The 22,170-nt window shown below is 43.5% G+C and overlaps 2 protein-coding genes across 3 annotated transcripts; both read left to right on the forward strand.

The window, feature by feature from the left end:
* Nucleotides 1–50: 50 nt before the first annotated feature.
* Nucleotides 51–11,787, forward strand: LOC136476011 (ABC transporter A family member 8-like). Of its 2 annotated transcripts, XM_066473677.1 has the most exons (18): nt 51–233; nt 415–796; nt 1,046–1,125; nt 1,816–1,957; nt 2,889–3,017; nt 3,110–3,210; nt 3,515–3,673; nt 4,882–5,044; nt 7,398–7,523; nt 7,625–7,708; nt 7,788–8,146; nt 8,681–8,881; nt 8,989–9,098; nt 9,256–9,340; nt 10,440–10,568; nt 10,697–10,802; nt 10,931–11,019; nt 11,121–11,787. In XM_066473677.1, exons 1-18 carry the CDS (start codon nt 147–149, stop codon nt 11,391–11,393), a joined length of 2,805 nt encoding a protein of 934 aa, XP_066329774.1. In that variant the 5' UTR covers nt 51–146; the 3' UTR covers nt 11,394–11,787. The 2 variants fall into 2 exon arrangements, with proteins under 2 accessions (XP_066329774.1, XP_066329775.1); XM_066473678.1 differs by lacking the exon at nt 3,515–3,673.
* A 4,421-nt stretch (nt 11,788–16,208) lies between these two features.
* LOC136476012 (ABC transporter A family member 8-like) lies at nt 16,209–21,762 on the forward strand. The gene is made up of 13 exons (XM_066473679.1): nt 16,209–16,347; nt 16,512–16,890; nt 16,972–17,051; nt 17,142–17,295; nt 17,661–17,774; nt 17,856–18,004; nt 18,973–19,173; nt 19,444–19,553; nt 19,700–19,784; nt 20,652–20,780; nt 20,947–21,052; nt 21,172–21,260; nt 21,361–21,762. The coding sequence occupies exons 1-13, from the start codon at nt 16,288–16,290 to the stop codon at nt 21,652–21,654; spliced, it is 1,950 nt and encodes a 649-aa protein (XP_066329776.1). The 5' UTR covers nt 16,209–16,287; the 3' UTR covers nt 21,655–21,762.
* The last annotated feature ends 408 nt before the right edge of the window (nt 21,763–22,170 follow it).

Raw genomic sequence — 22,170 nt, forward strand, 5'->3', positions numbered from 1 at the left:
CCAAGGCCAGGACCATCTTTCTTCGATTCTACGCGCCCGTCCGTTGGATTGTTAACTTCCTAATAACTGCAGCAGTGTAGCGTACGCACTCTCGCCGGCGGCCTGCCTCGATCGGGCTCTCTCTCTCTCTACGCTCCTTGAATTGCATGATGGCGGCGAGGTCGACGACGATGGGGGCGGCGGACTTCCAATCCCAGGCCGATGCGCTCTTCAGGAAAAACCTCGCGATCCACGTATATATCCTGTCATCTTGCTCATTCCATATCCATCCTTTAATTACCTTCTTCCGTTCTTTCTGATCGATGATGGATCTCGATTGCCTTTTCTTCCTCCTTCTTCTGCATCGTTCTGGATTATTCCAACAATTAACGTACGTTGCCTGTCAACAATAACCACCTTCGGGTATGCATGCAGATGCGCGCTTGCAAGGCCAACTGCCGCCTCATCCTGTTCCCGGTGCTCGTCTGCGTCCTGCTCGGCGGGCTACAGACGTTCATGGACAACCTGTTCAAGAACCTGGGCGGCGACAAGCCCGACTGCAAGGGCTGCGACGGCCGCACCGGCGTGCGGCTCAGCGAGGACGCCGTCGGGGGCCTCTCTTGCTCCCAGTCCTGCCCGCTGCCGGTGGCCCAGCGATGGCCCGTCGTGCTGCTGCTTCCCGGCAACAAGGGGGATGCCCTTAACTTCTCCGCCCTGGTGGAAATGGACAATAAACCGCCGCCGTGCGTGAGCCCGGAGTCGTGCACGGCGCCGGCCAAGTTCCTCGTCACCGGCGGCAACAAGTCATTCGCACAAAGTACGTATGTATATATCACCAGTGCAGTGCAGGGGCTTCTTGTTCAGAATTCCTTTAGGCCTCGTTCGGTTACGGTGGAATGGACCTAGTAACCATTCCACCTGATTTAGGTTATACAAATTAGTCAACCATTCCAGCTGGGAATCATTTCAGGGCATCGTTCCTGGATAACCGAACGATGCCTTAATTGGTCACTGCAGCAGTGAGCCCTAGACCTGATGACGCTACCTCTTTGATCTCGTCTTGCAGGTCTCACGGGCAACATGTTCCCGCCACACGCCTCGCCGAACTTGACGACTGACATTTCCGGCTTGGCTGATTATGCGCTGGTTCGTTGCATTGGATTCCCATTCTGTATTAATTGTGCATTAATTGTGTCATTGTGTGGTGCTCGACAGTTCTGTCAGTCTAGGTTATGTTTAGATTGGGGAAAAGTTTTCTCAAATGGGATGGACGGATGGTCTATCGAAGGTTTAGTTGAGGGGATGTGTATGTCTAGTTGAGTGGACGTGATTATTCAAATAGGAATAGGAGAATACATCACTATTTTTCATACGTTAAATAACCATCGAGTGAGGTCTGGATTTCATCATCTTTCACCTTTTTCTTCCTCTTCCATACCTTCGGCCTCTATCCCTGCCCCATCTATATCGTTGCCATCCATCCACTGTCATCTCTACCACCGCGCCTTAGCGCCCCAAAACCCTCCTAACTGCGGTGGGGCAGAGCTTGCGTCGGGGCCAAGCTCGTTGGGTCACCTGCCCATGCTAGAGATGAGGCTAAGGCCGCTAGCCCGCACCCGTTGCCGAGCTCGGCCGTTGGAATGCCAAAGAGGAAGATGAGGATACACAGATGAAAGAAAACGACATCAGGAGGGACTAGTGCATATCATCAATTTATGGGGACGGGTGTCTCTCCGGATGTAGAGGAATAATTAAGAACGACGACTAGTGAGAGTCTCACGCTTAAAGCAAACGCCATCCTAATTACTGACAAAACTTCTGACGGAACTTTTGCAGGCAACTGATGGAACAGGTTTTGGCACTAATACTTATGAAGCCGCCTTTGATACGGCGGCCCTTTATTTTCTTCAGAGCAAATGCACTCCAAAATCAACACTTTCTTTCCCGGTCCAGCATGGTCCAAAAATGGACAATAAAGGTGAGATATGTTACTGGGCTATATACGTAGCTAGAGAAAACAAATAATAACTTAAGTATTTTAATTTTCAACTATTTGTGTAAACTTTTTATGAAAATAAAGATTATAAGCACTATGGGAACCGATAGCTCAAATCAATAGTGCTAATTAGTTTACTGAATCAATTAGCATGTCCTACATATGCTTAACACTAGTAGAGAACAGACCTTTGATCCTCGGCTAAAATGGGCTCTAGTCCCGGCATTTTTTGCGTCCGGGACTAGAGAGACCTTTAGTCCCGGTTGGTGGCTCCAACCGGGACTAGAGAGACCTGCCCAACGGCTACTGCGCCAGACAGAGGTGGCAGAGACCTTTAGTCTACCCCCCTTTAGTCCCGGATGCTTGCTCCCGGGTGGGGAACCGGGACTAGAGGGGGTTCCCCACCGGGAGTAAAGGCCGTCTCTGTACCAGTGTAAGATATGATGGTACACAACATAAATTACAAAATATATATTACTACATCCTTTTTAATTAAATATATGACTAGGACATTTAGGTTAAAGGAGGGAGTAATACTTTGTAATTTCTATTATATTATCTTGAGTAATGCGACCCGAGAGATGTTAATTAATTATACAAGTTTGGCTTGTTTGGTGGATGGCATAATTATTGCATGGGTTAGAATATGTCCTCCGGTTCTTTGTCATGCATGATTTTTCATCCAAGCATGATTACTATTTGTCATGCATGATTTATTTGCTCCACATGTAAAGAAACGATTTCTTTTTGTTTCATAAATGACCTGCACATCTCATTGTGTTACACATAATTGTTTATAATAGGAAGCTAATAAGAATACTCCTATAAGATACAAATTAGACTTTGGAAAGACCTGGTGAAATTATTATTAGATCGACCCTAACTGCTATTGTTAACTGAAAAAACTGAACAGAAGCAAGATGTACTCAAGCATTGTTTGAATGGCGAGAGAATTCAGTAGTCATGAACAATGAATTGTATAAAGGCTTCAGGGAAAGCAAGACCACGGAAAGGATAGAGAACAATAACGACATTGTTTCAGGTTTTACCATCGCACTATCTATTCCTTTTCTGCTTGTAATTGATATCTCTAGACTCGAATTGGCTACATAACATATATTCTTCTGTTTACAGCATATGATCTCACAAGCTCAGACCTCAAGCACTATAACATGATTGTCCAATACAATCCTGAAAAATCAAACATGCTTCGGGTTGCGCGCTTAATGAATCTGGTAATGCCCATTTCTTAAATTGAAAGAGAATACCAGGTTATACATCCCCTACTACAAAATAATACTACTGTTTCCCCAACCCTTTAGACCTTGTTTGGATGTAGTCGGATTTACATCAATCCACATGTGCTGAAGTGGATTGAGACACATGTGTATTGAGGTGAAACCGTACATCCAAACAAGGCCTTAGTAGGTCATTTGTACATGCCATAAAAAATAATCCGAAGTCCAAAACATCAGTTAGTGCATTGCCTTTTTTTGTTTATCATTTTGTCGTCTTACGGAGTTTCTAGATATTGTGCAGGCCTCAAATGCATACCTTCAGTTGAGGGGTAACGATACTAAGATGCGATTTGGGTTTGTTAAAGACATGCCTAGAGATGGTCACCCTATTAAGGCTCCTGATATGTCTTTTATAGTTGGGAAGCTGTTTTTTATACAGATTATAATGTTCCTTTTCCCGGTATGATCTTTTTTTTACTATAAACTAATGAAAGTTGAAACCCTTTTCTTTTGTAACATATAAAGTGACTATAATTACTTGGAGAAATATGCTACTATCCCAAAATAATGCATTCCAAATTGTAAGTTATTTTAGCTTTATCCTACGTCAAATTTCTCTAACTTTAACCAAATTTATAGAGAAACGCACATATATCTACAACATTAAACAAGATTCATTAGAACACCATGAAATGTATTTTGATAGTGTGTTTATTTGAAATTGTATATGTGAATATAAACTTAGTCAAAGTTACAAAAAGTTTGACTTATGACAAAAGTAAAATGACTTACAAGTTGAAATGGACAAAGACACGGAGTATGTGAAATAAGGGCATTCTAGCGCCCTCTATCAGTAGGCCAACACAGCAAAACCATGACTCAATTTACTCTCCCTCAGCGGTCCATGTCCACATCGCCATAAATAATCCTACAGCTGGTTTCTAAACCCTATTCTACTAACATGGTCTGATTTTGACTGGAACAAACTTGTATCACCTACCAAGTCAACAAAATGACATGTAAAGTAGGCCAAGCCAACCTATGCCCCCACCTACTATAGTCCAAGCCCAGCTACTTCCATCTCCACTTCTCACATCTCCCCCTCCCACACTAGTGTCACTGGCGCCGTTCTTCTTGTTGCTCGTGCTACCTCTGCTATCGTAGCCTAGGCAATTGGCCTTCCGAGCCATGCCCCTTCCAACTAGATGCAGATCTAACCTAATGTAGAGCATAACTGGTAAAAAGAGATCGAGGCCAGGTAGACACTACTTGTTGAACACCCAATAGTTGTGTAATGGGTGTATTAAGGAGGATGAGGATTGGCGGCAGTGGAGTAGACAAGTCAGTTTGGATGAGCATTGAGCACCAATGATGTGCTTAGAGAATGAACATGTGGTGGGCTAGTGGCGGATCACATGAAGTGCATGTGGTGGAAAGAGGACCGACTAAAGGAGAGATAATAACCCAACTCTAGATCGTTTTACTCTAATTTTATGTTGTAAAATACCACTTGCGTATTCATGAGAACTCCACTCCGAATACATATAAGTATACAAGTAAGTATACTTTGAATATGAACAAAGTACCTTATACATACAGGGGCAATACAAAAAGAAGAAAACTAACAAACCAATATATTTCTCTAAAAATGACATACTAATATTGCAGGTCATCCTGAGCAGTTTAGTGTATGAGAAACAAGAGAAGCTAAGGGCTATGATGAAGATGCACGGTTTAGGTGATATGGCATATTGGACTATATCCTATTGCTACTTCCTTCTTATATCATCACTTTATATCTTCTTACTGGTTACATTTGGCGCCATTGTTGGTAAGATGATATATACCACTCACAGTTTTATGAGAAAAGGCTCCTTATAGCACAATAAATAAAAGAGTAGAATGCACTGAAGGTCCATTAACTTTTGTGGAGGTGTTATCTAGGTCCATTAATTTTGAAACTGCATTTTTGGGTCCTTGAGCCTTTAAAGTGGTTCCCAGTTCATTATAGATCCATACCCCTTTGTTTAACCTTAAATCCAATGTACATTTGCAGAAAACTTCCTATCTTTCTTTGTCTTCTACGCGCTCACCCTTCCTGCTCAACGGTCAACGCACCAAGGGAGTAAAGAATGGCGCATGCCAGTAGGTGAGCACTGCGACACGAGCATGCGAAGTCGAGTCGTCTAGCGTGGCGAGGGAGCCGCAGCGGGAGCACGCTGTGGCGCTCACCCTCCTGTGCTCATGATGCCCGTGGCGACAACAGCCCGGCACCGCGGCTGGTCGGCTACAAGCTTCTCTTATTAGTACCCGGCTCATGACCCAGCTTCTTATTAGTGCTCGGCTCCTGTGCGAGGCTTGGCCTCGATTGTTGCTCGCCTTCGGTCGCTGCCGCCGCCGCCTTTCTCCTCTGCGGCTGCAGTGGCTCTCTCCTCCCCCATGGCCTCCTCTCTGGTTCCGCATGGCTAGCAAAGTTCCCTGGCACGTAGGACGTGAACCCACACATCAAAGCTGGAACGTGACTATCGTCCATGCCATCATGTTCGCCAGCATGCGCAAACTGTGCCACCCAGTGCCTCATCGCAACGCAACGAGGCCCTTGGCAACGGTGATCCTGGCGGAAGTGAAGGCGAACGCGCAGAGCGACACCCCGACCTGCTGCTCCGGTGTCTCGTGAAATGAGCGTCTCCAACAAGCAGCAGACGGTGGCCGGCGGGATCGAGGCCATCAATGCGTCCCTCCGGGGTTTCAACGACTCTTGTTGGCTCGGTGGGCATCCTCGTGGGCCGCAGCCTCAGCAACGCGGGCACATGGCGAGCGTGCACCACGTGACGCTGCTCTTCATCTTTGGCGGGCCTGACGACCGCGAGGGGCTCGCCTACGCGCATCCTATGGTGGAGCACCCGGGCGTCTGCCTCACCATCGTCCGGTTCATCCCGCCAGACTACAAGGTCCCCCAAGTGCCCACGCCCAACGTCCACATGTGCGCCATCACCATCTATCGTCCCGTAGGCCACCAAGAACGAGCAACAGATGGACGAGGAGTACCTGAATTAGTTCCGGACACGCAACATTGGCAACGACGTGGTCCCGTACATGGAGCAGGTGATGGCCAACGGCGAGGAGACGCTGGCGGCTGTCCGGGACCTGGCGCCCCTGCGATCCGAGGGGTATGGATCTGGCACCACAGGCGGCCATCCGGGACCTGGCACCCTCGCGGCAACGCGCACGAGCTGTACAACGTGGTGTCCGTGTCCATGATGGATTACCTCGTCCGGCAGTACGTGACCAACGCCAACCAGCGAATGTCGGTGGGGTCTCGGCCGGCAACCAGATGCACAACTATGCGTCGTGCTTGGACTGCTACAGGTTGCGCCGCTTAGGCCAGTCTCAGTGGGGGTTTTATGGCCCTGTTACCAATGCATCCATATTTTGGAAATAGTGCAGAAGAGTTTCATCCCCATGAAACTCTCTCTACTCCCATGAAACTCTTATCATCTCTCTCTTCATCAATACGGTGCCACATCAGCCTATTTAATGCCCATGAAACTCTGATGAAACCCCATTGAGACTGGCCTTATAGCTGACTAGCCGCCGCGCCTGGTGCGGTACACTGTTGTCGCCACGGGCATCACGAGCACAGGAGGGTGAGCGCCAGAGCGTGCTTCGCTGCGGCGCCCTCGCCACGGTGGCTGGCTCGGCTTCACGTGCTCGCGCCGCACTTGGCCGCGTGTGCTCACCTACTAGCATGCGCCATTGTTCACTTCCTAGGTGCGTTGAGCAGGAAGGGTGTGAGCGCGTAGAAGATAAAGAAAGGTAGGGGGTTTTCTGCAAATGTACGTTGAATTTAAGGTTAAATAAATGTGTATGGACATGCAGTGAACCGTTTTAAAAGTTTAGGGACCAAAAAATACAGTTTTAAAGTTGATGGACCTATATGAGATCCCTACAAAAGTTAATGGACCCCGGTGCATTTTACTCTAAATAAAATTAGCATGACTTTTAAGGTGGTTGTGGTTGCACAAAATTAAAAAAAAGACTACACTGACTTAATTTTCCTTTTATTTCTCTCGTTAATAATGACTACTTTATTATTTCTACAAATTTTAATTAGTGTACCTTCCAAAGCCCACATCAGGAACCTTATGTGCACTTTTAATCATGGGAAATCATTTTTCTTGCAGGTATAAAGTTATTTGCAGTGAATAGCTACATGCTACAATTCCTAATCTATTTTATCTACATGAATTTGCAAATTTCATTTGCTTTCCTTATAACAACATACTTTTCTAATACCACAACTGCTAATGGTATGTTTCTACTTGAGTATTTCATATTTTTTGTTCAAAAGATGGTTGCAGGAGCAATGTATCTACTCTTGTTAGTTATTACATGGATATGTTTTGTGCAGTAACAGGACATCTCTATGTTATTGGGTCTGGCTTTATAGGAGAATATTTGTTCAGGCCTTTTGTCGAAGACACCTCTGTCTCAAGTCTGTGCCCAACTTTCGTCTTGTATATGCTCTTATTATTGCTAAGTTTCAGAAACTTCTATTTCTTCTTATGCTTCAGGAAGCTTGATTACGTTGATGGAGTTGTTCCCACCGATTTCTTTGTACCGCATACTCTATGAGCTCTCTCCACCTCCATCAGAGGGATTTTTTTCAGACTTCTCCGGTGTACACTTGGGAGACTTGAATAAACCAAAAAATGGAATTTTAGTCCTCCTAATCGTAATGGTACTTGAGTGGCCTATATTTCTTTTCTTGACATTATATTTGGATGAATTTGGATGCCTCCGAAATGGAATTAGAAAGTTGTTGACAGCTTCTCGCCCCGACGGGAGCTATCAGACCCTTCAGAAGCTATCCACACAACCTCAAGAATTTGAAGCTTCAATTGAAATTGACAGGACAAATATTTTGAGAGAGGTGCAACCCAAATATTTCTATCTGTATGTGTTATGTTTTGTTAACCATAGGGCTTAGGAGAGGGATTGCAGATACTGTTAAGTGTTAACCCAAGTCCATAAGAGATGCAGTTGTGTGCCCATAAGTCATCTAGGTATTAGATTTTGGAAGTTTTTTTTCCTCTTTCGTCATATGGTATTTTGAGAGTATATTAATCCATTTCATTATTTGCATTGGTGTCAAGTAATTCGTCATATATAAAGAAATACAATCTATCAATAAAAACATGAGCAAGAGCATGAATGGTTATTTTAATCCCTCTAGTAGTTCTAGACGCATAACAATATGAATTTTATGTTATGCTTAACTTGATCTTTTAACATTGACTCCCCTCCCCAACAGATACACAAAACCAAACTTGGACGTTGTACATAGTGTGATATTATTTAAACTAAATTTAGGTACTGATGGTATTGTCTGAAATTACTCTTGCATAATGTCTTTTCTTCACTAAATCTGTTACATTATGATGCAGCTTTCCCACTTTCTTTTCAGAGAGAGATAGTTGATAGATTCTTGCAACAACCAGATACCAATTATTCAGTCATAATCGATAACGTTAGGAAAGTGTACCCTCCAAAAGATGGAAATGCAGAGGTAGTTGCTGTCAAAGGCTTCTCACTTTCTATCCAACGCGGACAATGTTTTGGACTTCTTGGTTCAAATGGTGCCGGAAAAACCTCTCTCATTAGCATGGTATGTATTTGTTGAGCCTTTTATTGACCTTGAGAAGTAGCTTGTTAAATAGAAGTTATTTTTTTATTGGTACTTCACATTACCAAATTTTGTTAACCTAACAACAGCTGACTGGATTTACTAAACCTACATCTGGCACGGCTTATATTGATGGACTAGACATACGAATGGACATGAGCGAGATTTATACAAGAATAGGTGTTTGTCCACAATTCAAGTAATTGCAGCTCTTCACACACTATTCTTCTTCTTCTTCTTTTCAAAATGTTAGAAAATCCCTTACAAGATTCAAACTATATATTGTCTTACGATAATATGGTCTAATGTGGAATGTTTTTGACTTGTGATCACTACTTTTTATATTCTCCATGCAGCTTACTATGGGAAACACTGACTGGCCGTGAGCATTTAATGTTCTATGGCAGACTAAAAAGATTGAACGGTGCTGCATTAATTGAGGTACTACCTGTATGCAGATATACTTCCATTTCCAAGCTGAAACACCATGCAAATAGTTCCATGCATTACCAACTTTATTTGACTAAATATGTATGCCATTTTTATATTTTCGAGAACGTGCTATGCACGTATTCCATTAAGAGGAGGAGATGCGACCCATAGAAGTACAATACAAAATAGATATGATACAGACCAGCATGTGAAGTGCCTAGGAAGCATAAAACAAAGAGAGAAAGAGAAAGAGAAAGAAAGAAAAACAGACCCAAACCACACAAGGGCTCAAGCTACACTTGAAACTACCTCTCCCAAAACCGCTATACAACTGACAAACAGATTAACGTGGCTTGCAACCAGCAACCTGCATCCTGCATCCTGACCTCTTCAATATCTTTGTCCAATTACACCGACTAATGCAATTGTCCTCTAAACACCAGAGCATTGCGTTTCTTCCGGATCCTCCAAGAGATTAGGATGACTAAGGAATCATTGAGAGTTTAGAAACCATCACTGATAACTTTATCATAGAGGATTTTGGAAACATCGATGTAATCATCTTAAAAATTATTAATAAATTCTTTCTTTATCAAAAAAGGGTTACCATAGACACAAATTATAGTTTGTTCAAAAGCCGCTGGTAATGCAGCCTAAGAATATCTTGTGTGATGACCCTATTAATGAGTCAGTGATCTGTCTTGAGCTGACCCTCAATTTGAAAACTCCAAATTCAAAATGCAAGGTTGCTGTCATACATATGCATATTTGTAACTTCATCATATATCCATAGTTTATAAATGGAAGTTCAAATTGCTCTCTCTTTATCTGAATGAAAAGAGATAGAAGAAGTTCTCATATTCTGGATGGAAACCAAACTAATGTCCTGGCGTAGTAGGTACTCCCTCCATTCTAAATTATAGAACGTCTTAGCTTTTCTAGATACACAACTTTTGCTATGCACTTAGATATGCACAATGCACTATGTCTAGATACATAATAGAAAACAATGTATCTAGAAAAGCCAAAACGTTTTATAATTTGAAATGCAGGGAGTAACAACAAGGAAGTAGTCAAAAGCTCAAAGCTTTCTATTTCTTTTCTCCAGGCTGCAGAACAATCTCTAAAGGCACTACAGATATTTGAGGGTGGTGTTGCTGACACTCTGGTTTCACAATACAGCGGTGGCATGAAACGTCGTCTCAGCGTTGCTATATCCCTAATCGGCGACCCTAAGGTTAAACTTGTCCTGTGCAGTTATCCATGATCAGTGAAATAGACAGCATTTCTTTTGGAGACAGAACAGTATGCAATTTACCCAATTGATTAAAGGTTATATATTATTTGGGGCATTTTAATTTGTAGGTGGTTTACTTGGACGAACCAAGTACAGGATTGGATCCAGCATCAAGGAGTGCCTTATGGAACGCTTTGAAGTTTGCCAAGAAGGACAAAGCCATAATCCTCACAAGTAAGATTAATTTTCTGCACTTGTATTTTTCAGACACTAGCTAACCCACTTTCATAGTTTTATATCTGCTAGTAATCACAACATTTTCACTGAGCTTGAAACCATGGAATGTCTTCTTCAACTTCCAGCGCATTCCATGGAAGAGGCTGAGGCTCTATGCGACTGGATAGGAATAGCCGCCTATGGACGTCTCCGGTGCACCGGAACCTCCAAAGAGGTACACACTCGTGCCGGCCAGGCCAGCTAACTCTGTTGCTTTTCAGAAACGACCACTGGCCTACGGTGCTAAAGCCATTGCACGCATGTTTCTTCTCCCAGCTGAAGGCGAAGTACGGAGGCACGTTCGTGTTCACGGTGACGGCGGCGGCGGGCGAGGACGAGGCGGTGGAGAGGCTGGTCCGGTCCATCTGCCCCGCCGCCAAGCGGACGTACCACATCGCAGGGACGCAGAAGTTCGAGATGCTCAAGCAGGGGGTGAAGATCGCCGAGGTCTTCCGCGCCATGGAGCAGGCCAAGCGCTCGCTGAACATCGCCGCCTGGGGCCTGGTCGACACCACGCTGGAGGACGTCTTCACCAAGGTCGCTTGCTAAGGAGATCGATCGCTGCGCTGCGTGGAGCCGGCCGGGATCGCTCTGAGATCCTTGCAGGATTTGTTTGGCAACGCGTGCGCCGGCCAGTCGGCCACCAGCCCCCCTGTGCTTGGACACATTCGGTTGCTCTGTTCGTTGTTGCAGAGCGAAGAGGGCAATGACGCAACGCTGTTCCTGCCACGGGATCGACACCAAAAGCGCGTGTGCAGCACTTGCGGATACGCTTCCGCAACCCAACTGAAGATTGTTTTTTTTTTGTTTTTGTTTTTGCGACGCCAACTGAAGATTGTTTTTCCTTACATCTGTAGCATGTGACAACTTCAGAATTATATAGCGTGTATCCCTGATATATTGGGTCGTTTTGATCTCCTGCTGTGATTAAGGATTTCTTAGTTTTTTGGGCTTCCTGCAGTTAAGGATGGACAGGTTTTTGTTTTCTCTATCTACACCACTGAATCTGGGATGCATATTGTTTTTTTTAAAATCAGGAATGCACACATACTTGAATATATCTATATGTTATATAGAAATTGTGATAAAACCTGGCCCATTTCGTATAAAGTTACACCTTTTTGCCACATTTCGACATTCATACTTTGTTCCCATCACTAGACCACAAAACAGAAGTGTACACCGCGTGCACACATAAAAGAACCACCGAAATTAGTACAGAACGAGGCAAATGCATTGCAAATTTAGGAGGAAAAAAGTTTAGTTGGACTAAGGTTTAGTCACTTAAAGTTTAGTTAGGGGCCGTTTGTGAGAGCTCTAGCTTCAGCTCCTCCAAAGATAATCACTCCCAACCAGCCAGCTCAAAATGCCAACTGACTCGGGTAAGAATTAGCGTAGAATCACTTCTCCATTTATATTCTGGTGGGGATCGGTAGGTGGGGATCAGCAGAGACTCAATTCTCATCAGCTCCCCAACCTGCTCCCTCCTAGTAATCCAGTGGAATCACTCCATCAGAGAATCAAGGAGCAGAGCTAAAGAATCAGGGAGTGGAGCTCTCCCAAACGGGGCCGGTGATGTATGATACCATCTAAACTTTAGGTGAATAGGCTACACTAAGATAGGAAAGGGTAGCTAGGTGGAAGGGTATTTACACATTTTCACGTTTATGTTAGTTTTTAGTTCGGTTTAACTCATTTTCGGTAACTAGTAAACTAACAATTAGTTGGAGTTGAACTAAACTTTAGGCAATCCATTACTAGGACTACAGTTTAGATGACTAGCGATTAGTCCGGTGCATCAAATAGGTTACGAGAACAACCCACCTAAAAGGTGCACATTTTACTTAAAATGGCGAGGGGCCATATCCATAGCAAACTCAATTGTTAAAGGGTTAAGTCTAATTTACACCCTCCAACTTGCAGCAAAGTTCGGATTTCAACCTCGAACTTCAAAACCGGACAATTTTGACCCTCCAACTCTCGAAAAAGTTCAACTTTCAACCTTCTGTGCGGTTTTGTGGGTGAACAGTAACTTTTGATATTTTCGAGAGCGTCGAAATTTTATATTATTTTTTCGAGCATCTTAACGTCCTCAAATAAAAAAACTCAAAACTACAAAGTTGTAGATCTCATCGAGGTCTACAATTTACATATAAAAACTATCTTCATCCGATATCGTATTGAAGGGTTTTCTATTTTTTGAAATTTGAGTCTCATCACGCGATAAAATATGGTGCTGAAATTTTATATTATTTTTTCGAGCATCTTACTGTCATCAAATGAAAAACTTAAAACTACAAAGTTGTAGATCTCATCGAGGTCTACAATTTACATATAAAAATTATCTTCATCCGACATCGTATTGAAGGGTTTTCTATTTTTTGAAATTTGAGTCTCATCACGCGTGAAACAATTTTGTCGCGTGATGAGACTCAAATTTCAAAAAATTGAAAACCCTTGAATACGATGTCGGATGAAGATAATTTTTATATGTAAATTGTAGACCTCAATAAGATCTACAACTTTGTAGTTTTAAGTTTTTTTATTTGAGGACAGTAAGATGCTCGAAAAAATAATATAAAATTTCAGCACCATATTTTATCGCGTGATGAGACTCAAATTTCAAAAAATAGAAAACCCTTCAATACGATGTCGGATGAAGATAATTTTTATATGTAAATTGTAGACCTCGATGAGATCTACAACTTTGTAGTTTTGAGTTTTTTCATTTGAGGACGCTAAGATGCTCAAAAAAATAATATAAAATTTCGACGCTCCCAAAAATATCAAAAGATCCTGTTCACCCACAAAACCACACAGAAAGTTGAAAGTTCAACTTTTTTTAGAGTTGGAGGGCCAAAGTTGTCCGGTTTTAAAGTTTGAGGTTGAAATCCAAACTTTGCTGCAAGTTGGAGGGTGTAAATTGAACTTAACCCATTGTTAAAACCCATTTCAATAAATACCATATCTTCTTCTTTTTTGGAAATGCTCCCTATAGGGTGTCTGGCCGTCCGAACGACGGCTTCCTAGGCCCGTGCAACGGATGGGCCCAATAGGCCCGCGCTTCTCTATATAAAAAACAACTGCTGGATGTCGATTCCCCAATCCTCCTCACTCGCCCGTCGCGGCATTCTTCACTGCCACACCACGCCATCAACCGTCGCGGTAGATTCCACCGCGTTGCCCGTCTCTCGCCTTCTCCAGTGCAGGGCCACTCGCCGCGATGTTCTCTAGTGTGGGGGCGCCTCGCCGCGGACACGCCACCAGCCCGCCACGACTTTCTCCAGCAGTGGGGGCTGCCTCGCCGCGGGAGGCCACACCCGCCTGACCACCGCTGCTGCCTCCACTGATTCCAGCGTGGTCCACGACGACCGCTGCGGATTCCAGCGTGGTCCACGACGACCGCTGCGGCGCGCTCGGGCGCCTACTTGCCGCCCATCCTTCCTCTCTCCACCGCCCCAAGCCTCCCGCCATCCTCGCTCGCCACTGCACTTGAGCGCTTGTTGGCTACCGCAGTTCCCCATAAGGTAGTCCGTGGGCATCGGCGATGTCGTATTTTAGGTGTTTCAGATGTATGTGTTCAAGTGTTTTATCTGGATGTTGCGTATGTTGCAATGACTATATATGCATGTTGTAAGCGTTTGTTTCATGTTGCAAGCATATATTTTAGGTGTTTCAAGTGTTTCATCTAGATGTTATAGAAGTATATCTGGATGTTGCATAACATGCATGTTGCAAGCGTATGATTCAAATGTTTCATACGTATGTTGCAAGTGTTTCATTTGGATGTTGCATACATTTTTGCAATGGATTTCAAGTGTTTTCAGGTATTTCTGACGTATGTTGTAAGTGTTTCAGTTGTTTCAGACGTATGTTGCAAGTGTTTTCATCTAGATGTTGCAACCGTAGATCGAGATGTTACACATGTTGCAATGAGATCCACCTGCTGCAAACGCCTTCGCTGCTGTTGGGGCGCCGCCGTGGGTTACCGTGTAGGGGCCTAGGGCTGGTAGACGCCTCTGTAGCCGGGGCAGGTGACTGGACCCATGTGGGTTTCTCGCGTGCGGGCACGATAGTCATCGGGCGAAACAAAGCGAGCGTGATGGTGGGGAGGGAAGTAGCGTGGGGTCCACGTGGTGGGGGGGGGCGTGAAACTAGGCGGACACGGACTCTCTTACGTGCGCAGTAGCGTCCGAACGCTAGCGCCCCAGACGGACATACGGACGGTAGCAAGTCCGTTTTTTTCATGGGATTTCCAAACATTGATAATAGTGTTCGGCTGGTATGGATTATTACTGTTCATGCTGGAAAACACTGTTCATGCTGTAATGTTGTGAGAGAAAAACACTGCTCCGTCTGAAAAAAGAAACCGAATAAGCCGGCTTGTTGCTCCGCCGAACAAGCTAATCTACCCACCCCTGCTAATTCGATGTTGAGCATAGCACCCTACTAATTCTGACCATGCACAATAGCCAAATCCACTCAACCCTATAGAATTAAGAGACTTTTCCCTGTGTGCCATTATAAAAGATCGTAATCCCCTGTGTGTCCCGAAAAAAATTCAGCGGTCTTCAACTACTCCAACTTTTTCGTGTCATCCATGCCACTTCCGTCAGTTTGGGCTCTAACGCCGTTAAACTGTAGGTGTAAAAAGACGAAAATGCCTTTAAGTTCAAATATGTTATTAATTTTTTTTGAGCATCTTAACGACTTCAAATGAAAAAACTCAAAACTAGAAAGTTGTAGATCTCGTCGAGATCTATAATTTTCATATAATTTTTTTTTCATTTAATTTCACAAAAAAAATAATATGATTTTTCTAAGATATATTAATCATATCAAATCATATTTTTTTTTGCGAAATTAAATGAAAAAAATTTATATGAAAATTATAGATCTCGACGAGATCTACAACTTTCTAGTTTTGAGTTTTTTCATTTGAAGTTGTTAAGATGCTCAAAAAAAATTAATAACATATTTGAACTTAAGGGCATTTTCGTCTTTTCACACCTACAGTTTAACGGCGTTAGAGCCCAAACTGATGGAAGTGGCATGGATGACACGAAAAAGTTGAAGTAGTAGCGCTGAAGACCGCTAAATTTTTTCAGAGACACACAGAAAATTACGATCTTTTATAATGGCACACAGGAAAAGTCTCCGAATTAATGCTACCGCATCCTTGCTGGGCACTGTGATATCCTGATGCTGTTTCCCGAAATTGACCTTTCTTCGGAGCAAAGGAAGGATGCTCTAAATGCAGATTGCAGAGTTGATGATCCGCTGTGGGCAAAACCGTCTTTTGCACGTGGAAGGCCACAGCTTATGTAGTGCTGCACTGCTGGTGCGTGCCTTGGCACGCCTGCTCCCAGTCCAAGTGTAGCAGCAGAGTCTTCTCTTCTCCTCGAGCTCTCCGCTTCTCTCCAAGGCGAGGAGCCGAGCGGCGATGGGTGCCAACTGCCTCGCGCAGACCAATGCACTCTTCAGGAAGAATCTCGTGATCCAGGTGATGCGTCCCCATCTCCTGATCATTCAAATCTCTCTTCGTATTACTGGACTCCTTGTTGGTAGGAATTTTTTTTTAGGTTTGCCTCTGCCTGTGAATTCCGAGGAACTGTTGCTTTTCGCTGATGAACCCTGACATGTTCTACTTACACTGTCAATCTGCAGAGGCGCAACCACAGGTCGAATTGCTGCCTCATCTGCTTCCCGCTCCTCATATGCCTGCTGCTCGGAGGGGTTCAGATGATCGTGGCGATAGCTTACTACGCCAGTTCGGCGGCGCACAGACCCCAGACCGACTGCGGCTACTGCACCGCTAGCACCAACAGCTCCAGCGCTGACACGGTAGGAGGGCTCGTTTGCCCAACCGAATGCCCCCTGCCGATAGCGCCGAAATGGCCGCCGGTGCTGCAGCTGCCGCCGGCACCGGACGACATGGACATCGGTTCCTCGACGTCGACCAATCTCACGGGCGCTTCCATCACAAGGGCGAAACCCCCCGCCGCGACGTTCCTTGTCACTGGTGCCAACCGGTCATTCTCAGAAAGTATGCTCGCACATCTTGAATTTTCGCAGTAAAATGCTGTTGCAGGTTTGGAATGGAATTTCAGATTTCTGATTCTTGTAGGTGTCATGAGTAACACGTTACCCAAGCACGATGAGTTGAATTTTGCAGCCGACATCTCCACCATTGCTGATTTCGCACTGGTTGGTTCCCTAAATTGAGCTTTGTGTGATGCTCTGCTGCGCGCTTGTTGAATTGAGCCATTGATCTAACTTCCTGCGAAACATTTTCAGGGTACAGATGCAGTGCGCTTTATCTCTAATGGCGCTGAGGAACTCGGTTCTGATTTTGACCACCGCAACCACCTTGTTTTTCTTCAGAGCAGCTGCACTCAGAACGTGACACTCTCTTTTCCGGTCCAAGAAGGTCGCAGCAATTTCACCAAAGGTGAGGTTCTTAACGGCTGCCCAGGAGCTATGTACAGAAGATGATTTAGTGTTTACAGAGTTGAGCTTGGCACAAATCTACTGGTAAATATGAAATTCTGTTCTGATTTTTTAAGGAAAATAAAACTTTTTTTCACAAAAAAAGGAAAAGGAAAACAGGTGCCTAGGAGTAACATTTAGTGCATTATTATTATTATTACTATTTTTAGAATGGAATTTACCAGATATTTTTTCCACAAATATTCGACGATTTGGTTGAGACATGATCAGACAGAGTACCTTTTCTGAAATATGACTAGGCTAAGTCATTGTGAAATAAGATGAACCCTAACAGCTATTCTTATCTGAAAAACTGGCCTGGATCAGATGCGGAATGTATTGAAGGATTATTTCTCTGGCGAGAGGATTCATCAGTCATTAACAGTGAATCATATAGAGTTTATTACAAAGAGGATATGCAAGCCAATCAAATTGCTTCAGGTTTTACCATTCTTCTCCTTGATCATTTCCTTTCCCCCCTAATTGACAACTCTAATCAACTTTATATTGTTCTGTTTACAGCATATGACCTCACAAGCTCAGACCTCAACAAGTTTAACTTGATTGTCTCATACAACTCAACATACAAGGGTGCTACTCAATTGTCATTGTCGTTATCCTCACTTTCATTTTCACCAAGCTTGCTTCGAGTTCCATGGTTACTGAATCTGGTAATTATTTCTTTTGAATGAAAAGTATAATTCTCCAAGTGAAGCATACTTGCCACAACATACTGGCCCCGTTCGCTTGTCTTAAATTTGGTTTGTTCGGCTTGTTTTTTCAGCCGGAACAGTGTTTTTCTCTCACAACTATTCAGCCGTAACAGTGTTTTTCAGCCAATTTCAGCCAAAATTCAGACCAGCGAACGGGGCCACTATCGTTTTGCCCCCAACACTCAGCTCACCATTATATAAATTTCATGAATTAAGATGTACTAGTTTAAAACTTCCTTGCTTTCTATTTGATAGCTTCTGCTATCTGTCACCGCATTCCTTTTGGAGTTCTTCTGGCCATTTTCTTTGTACCGCATAATCTACGAGTTCTCTCCACCTCCATCGCCTTTGTATCGTACAGACTTTTCTGGAATACACTGGGAAGACTTGAGTGATCACAAGAATGGAATGATAGACATTCTCATCATAATGGCAGTCGAGTGGGCCACATTCCTTTTGTTAACATTCTTTTTGGATGAATTTGGTACCCTCCGAAACGGAATTAGAAAAATAGTATCAGCTTGTCACTCAAGCACAGATTGGAGCTCTCACACTTGTCAGATGCAGACTATTCAGCTTCAAGAATTCCTATCCTCAGTTGAAACAGACAGGAATGATGTTTCGAGAGAGGTGTATTTCCATACTATCTATCACCATTACCCTTGTGCTTATACAATTATATTTTTGTACGCTTTTATGTTTTGCTTGATTAAACCTGAATAATAGAATAAAGTAGCTGTGTGGTAACTTGATATTCTGAACACTATATCGACCCAACCACAACCCATCCCACCAAACTTGGATGTTGCAGATAGTGTCACACAGCAAGTTGAGATAAGAATATTATTTGGAATTACTCCTGCATGAATATTATCTTACCAAATTCTTTGCACAATAATATTGCTTTCCCCTTTTTCTGTTTTCAGAGAGAAATAGTTGAACAACTCTTACAAAAATCGGATAGCAGTTATTCAGTAATATGCGACAATCTTAAGAAAGTGTACCATGGAAAAGATGGAAATGCAGAGAAAATTGCTGTCACAGGGTTATCACTTTCTATGCAACGTGGGCAGTGTTTTGGAATTCTTGGTCCAAATGGCGCTGGAAAAACCTCTCTCATTAGCATGGTAAATATAAACAGTCTTAGATGCATAAATCAGTAATGTATACAGGATATTTCACACTGTGGTTTCTCTTTCCCAGGAAATGTCACCAATTTAGGAGTGTTGCTATACCCATTTGTTTAAATGAGGAAACATCATGTTTAGAAGTTCCTGATTTCCTCTTTATTCCGGAAGACTAGCTATTGTTCAATAGTTCATCGATCAGCATATATAATTTATTTTTCATTGCTACATCACACTATCAAATTTGATTAACTCTTAATCTAACAACAGCTGACAGGATTTACTAAACCTACATCTGGCACGGCTTATATTGATGGAATGGACATACGATTGGACATGAACAAAATCTATACAGGAATTGGTGTTTGTCCACAATTTGAGTAATGTTAACTTCCTGTTTCTCACTAAGCTTCTGTTACAAAAAAAGTGACTCGTATAATTCTGAACCAATTTTCTTGCAAAGTTTAAGGTGGGCAATTTGTTTACTTGTGATCGCTACCCTTTTTCGTTGATAATCTCCATGCAGCTTGCTATGGGAAACACTGACGGGTCGAGAGCATTTGATGTTTTATGGCAGACTTAAGAATTTGAGGGGTGGAGCATTAGATGTGGTAATGTCTGGCCACAAGTTAACTTTTACTTGTTTATTTTTGGCATTCTTTCCATGAAACTGATAAGTTCCATTTGCCACCCTAACTCCCTAAATTGTATGTGACCTGTATATTTATGATTGCTTTGTTGCTGACCCGCACCAGTACGTAATAGCTATATGAACAATGTTCCAAATTGTTTTAACATACACATACTGACAGTAAAAACTAGGTGTTTAATTGTTTTATTGCAATTCCAGAAACAACACCTTTGGCTACCAGTTCAATTCCTGTTGGCTAAGTTATCGTGTTAAAATTACACATCACTAAAAGTACCAAAAGAAGATCTTTTCAAATGAATTTGTTGGTAAAAGGAGTGCTGTGATTTATCAGAAATTGGTACATCGACGTACTAAAAATTGACCATGATTATGTAGGCCCCAGTTAAAAACATCCCTCTCGGCAAAAAGTTGAGTAATGGCTATTCTAGATACTAGATTATGCCAGACAATAATTTGTCACCAATTAAATCTCTTCGAAAAGAGATAGTAAGAGGCATTGAATTCAATACATTCTCAACATTAGCATGTAGGTAATAAACAATATTATACATGCTAGAAAAATTCTCTTTTAGGTGTGTATAGCCTATCCAAGTATTTTTCCCATAATCTAGTTTGTGAGCTATCTCTTATTTTGAAACTCCTACATTGCAGAAAATCTTTTTTGAGGAAAAAAAACATTGCAGAAATCACCCTGGACCTTTAAAAGACCTTTCCAAAACTTAAGAGTCACCTATCTTATTTTGTATTCTTGTTTCAATAACATCAATCACATTGACCATTATGTGCTGTGTGTCAATTAAATCAAACTACTGTTTCTCTCCTCCAGGCTGTGGAACATTCTCTGAAAAGTGTAAGGCTATTTGATGACGGTATTGCTGATAAGCGTGTGGCAAAATACAGTGGTGGCATGAAGCGTCGTCTCAGTGTTGCTATATCTCTAATTGGTGATCCTAAGGTGCTTGCTTGTATTTACATACCTGACCATAATTCTGAAATAGAGTTCATTTCTTGTACAATTATCAGAAAGAGTTGTGTTTGCGGCAAATCAATGTGGAATGCTGTGATGTGTCTTTCTTGTACAGTTCGCCCATGTAAAAATCAATGTGGAGTGCATTTTGTAGGTTGTTTACATGGACGAACCAAGTTCCGGATTGGACCCAGCGTCAAGGAGAGCACTGTGGAATGCTGTGATGTCTGCCAAAGAGAACAGGGCCATAATTCTGACAAGTACTATATTCCACCTGTATTTTCAGACACCACTCCATTCTCAGCTTCCCTAATGACAGTATTTTTTAATTAGCTGCCATCTTGAACTTTGACAACATGATTGTGCCTTCAACTTTCAGCGCATTCGATGGAAGAGGCTGAAGCTCTATGCGACAGGATAGGAATCATGGTAAACGGGAGCCTGCAGTGCATTGGAAACTCCAAAGAGGTAGGTCTTATCCATGTAACAAGTCTGTAGTTCTGTACTGATCTACTACCAACTTGCTAAAAGATGTCCACCACTTCATGAGTTCATGACATTCTTCCAGCTGAAAGCCAAGTATGGAGGCACATATGTGCTCACAATAACAACTGCGGCGGGCGAAGAGGAGGCGGTGGAGCAGCTCGTCCGGTCCCTGTGCCCTGTGGCGAACAGAGTGCACCGCATCTCTGGGACGCAGAAGTTTGAGATGCCGAAGCAGGGGCTGAGGATTAGTGAGGTGTTTGAGGCCATGGAGAATGCCAAGAGCTGGCTGAACATCGCTGCCTGGGGCCTATCTGATGCAACGCTGGAAGATACCTTCATCAAAGTTGCCAGCGAGAGTGACGTATCCTCCGTGTAGGCTGTAGATAGAGGTGGTATTTGGACTTCTTTAGATTGGAAACATTCGATCGACTATATGTATCCTGTGATAATATTAACCGTATCGTGTACTGTTTCATCTATTCTCACTTTTAAGTCGTTTTAGCTTTTCTAGGTCGATATGGCTAGTGTTCGGACATCCGGACGGGATGTACGCGTCCGGACGCCTGCGCAGCCTGCCCCCGTCTGCTAATTGGCCCCGCCCCGCGCGCACCCCGCCCCTGTCGCTGTGCCCGCGTGTTCGGACTACTCGCCTCGCACGCACAGTCCCCCCCCGTCTGCCTCAATTCGACCCACCCTGCACGCACACCTCGTCCCGTCACGTCCCGATCGCCGGCCCCCGGCGCGCCGCGTGCCACGTCCGCCGGCCCCTGGCTCACCGTGTCCCCATTCCCCGGCGCCCGTGTCGTGCCACCATTGCTCCCTGCGCCACCTGACTCTCCGAACAACATGAAACACTTGAATGCGATATACGTCTGAAACAGATGAAACATTT

This window comes from Miscanthus floridulus, chromosome 8 (genome assembly GCF_019320115.1).
Source record: "Miscanthus floridulus cultivar M001 chromosome 8, ASM1932011v1, whole genome shotgun sequence".
NCBI classification, from domain to species: Eukaryota; Viridiplantae; Streptophyta; class Magnoliopsida; order Poales; family Poaceae; genus Miscanthus; species Miscanthus floridulus.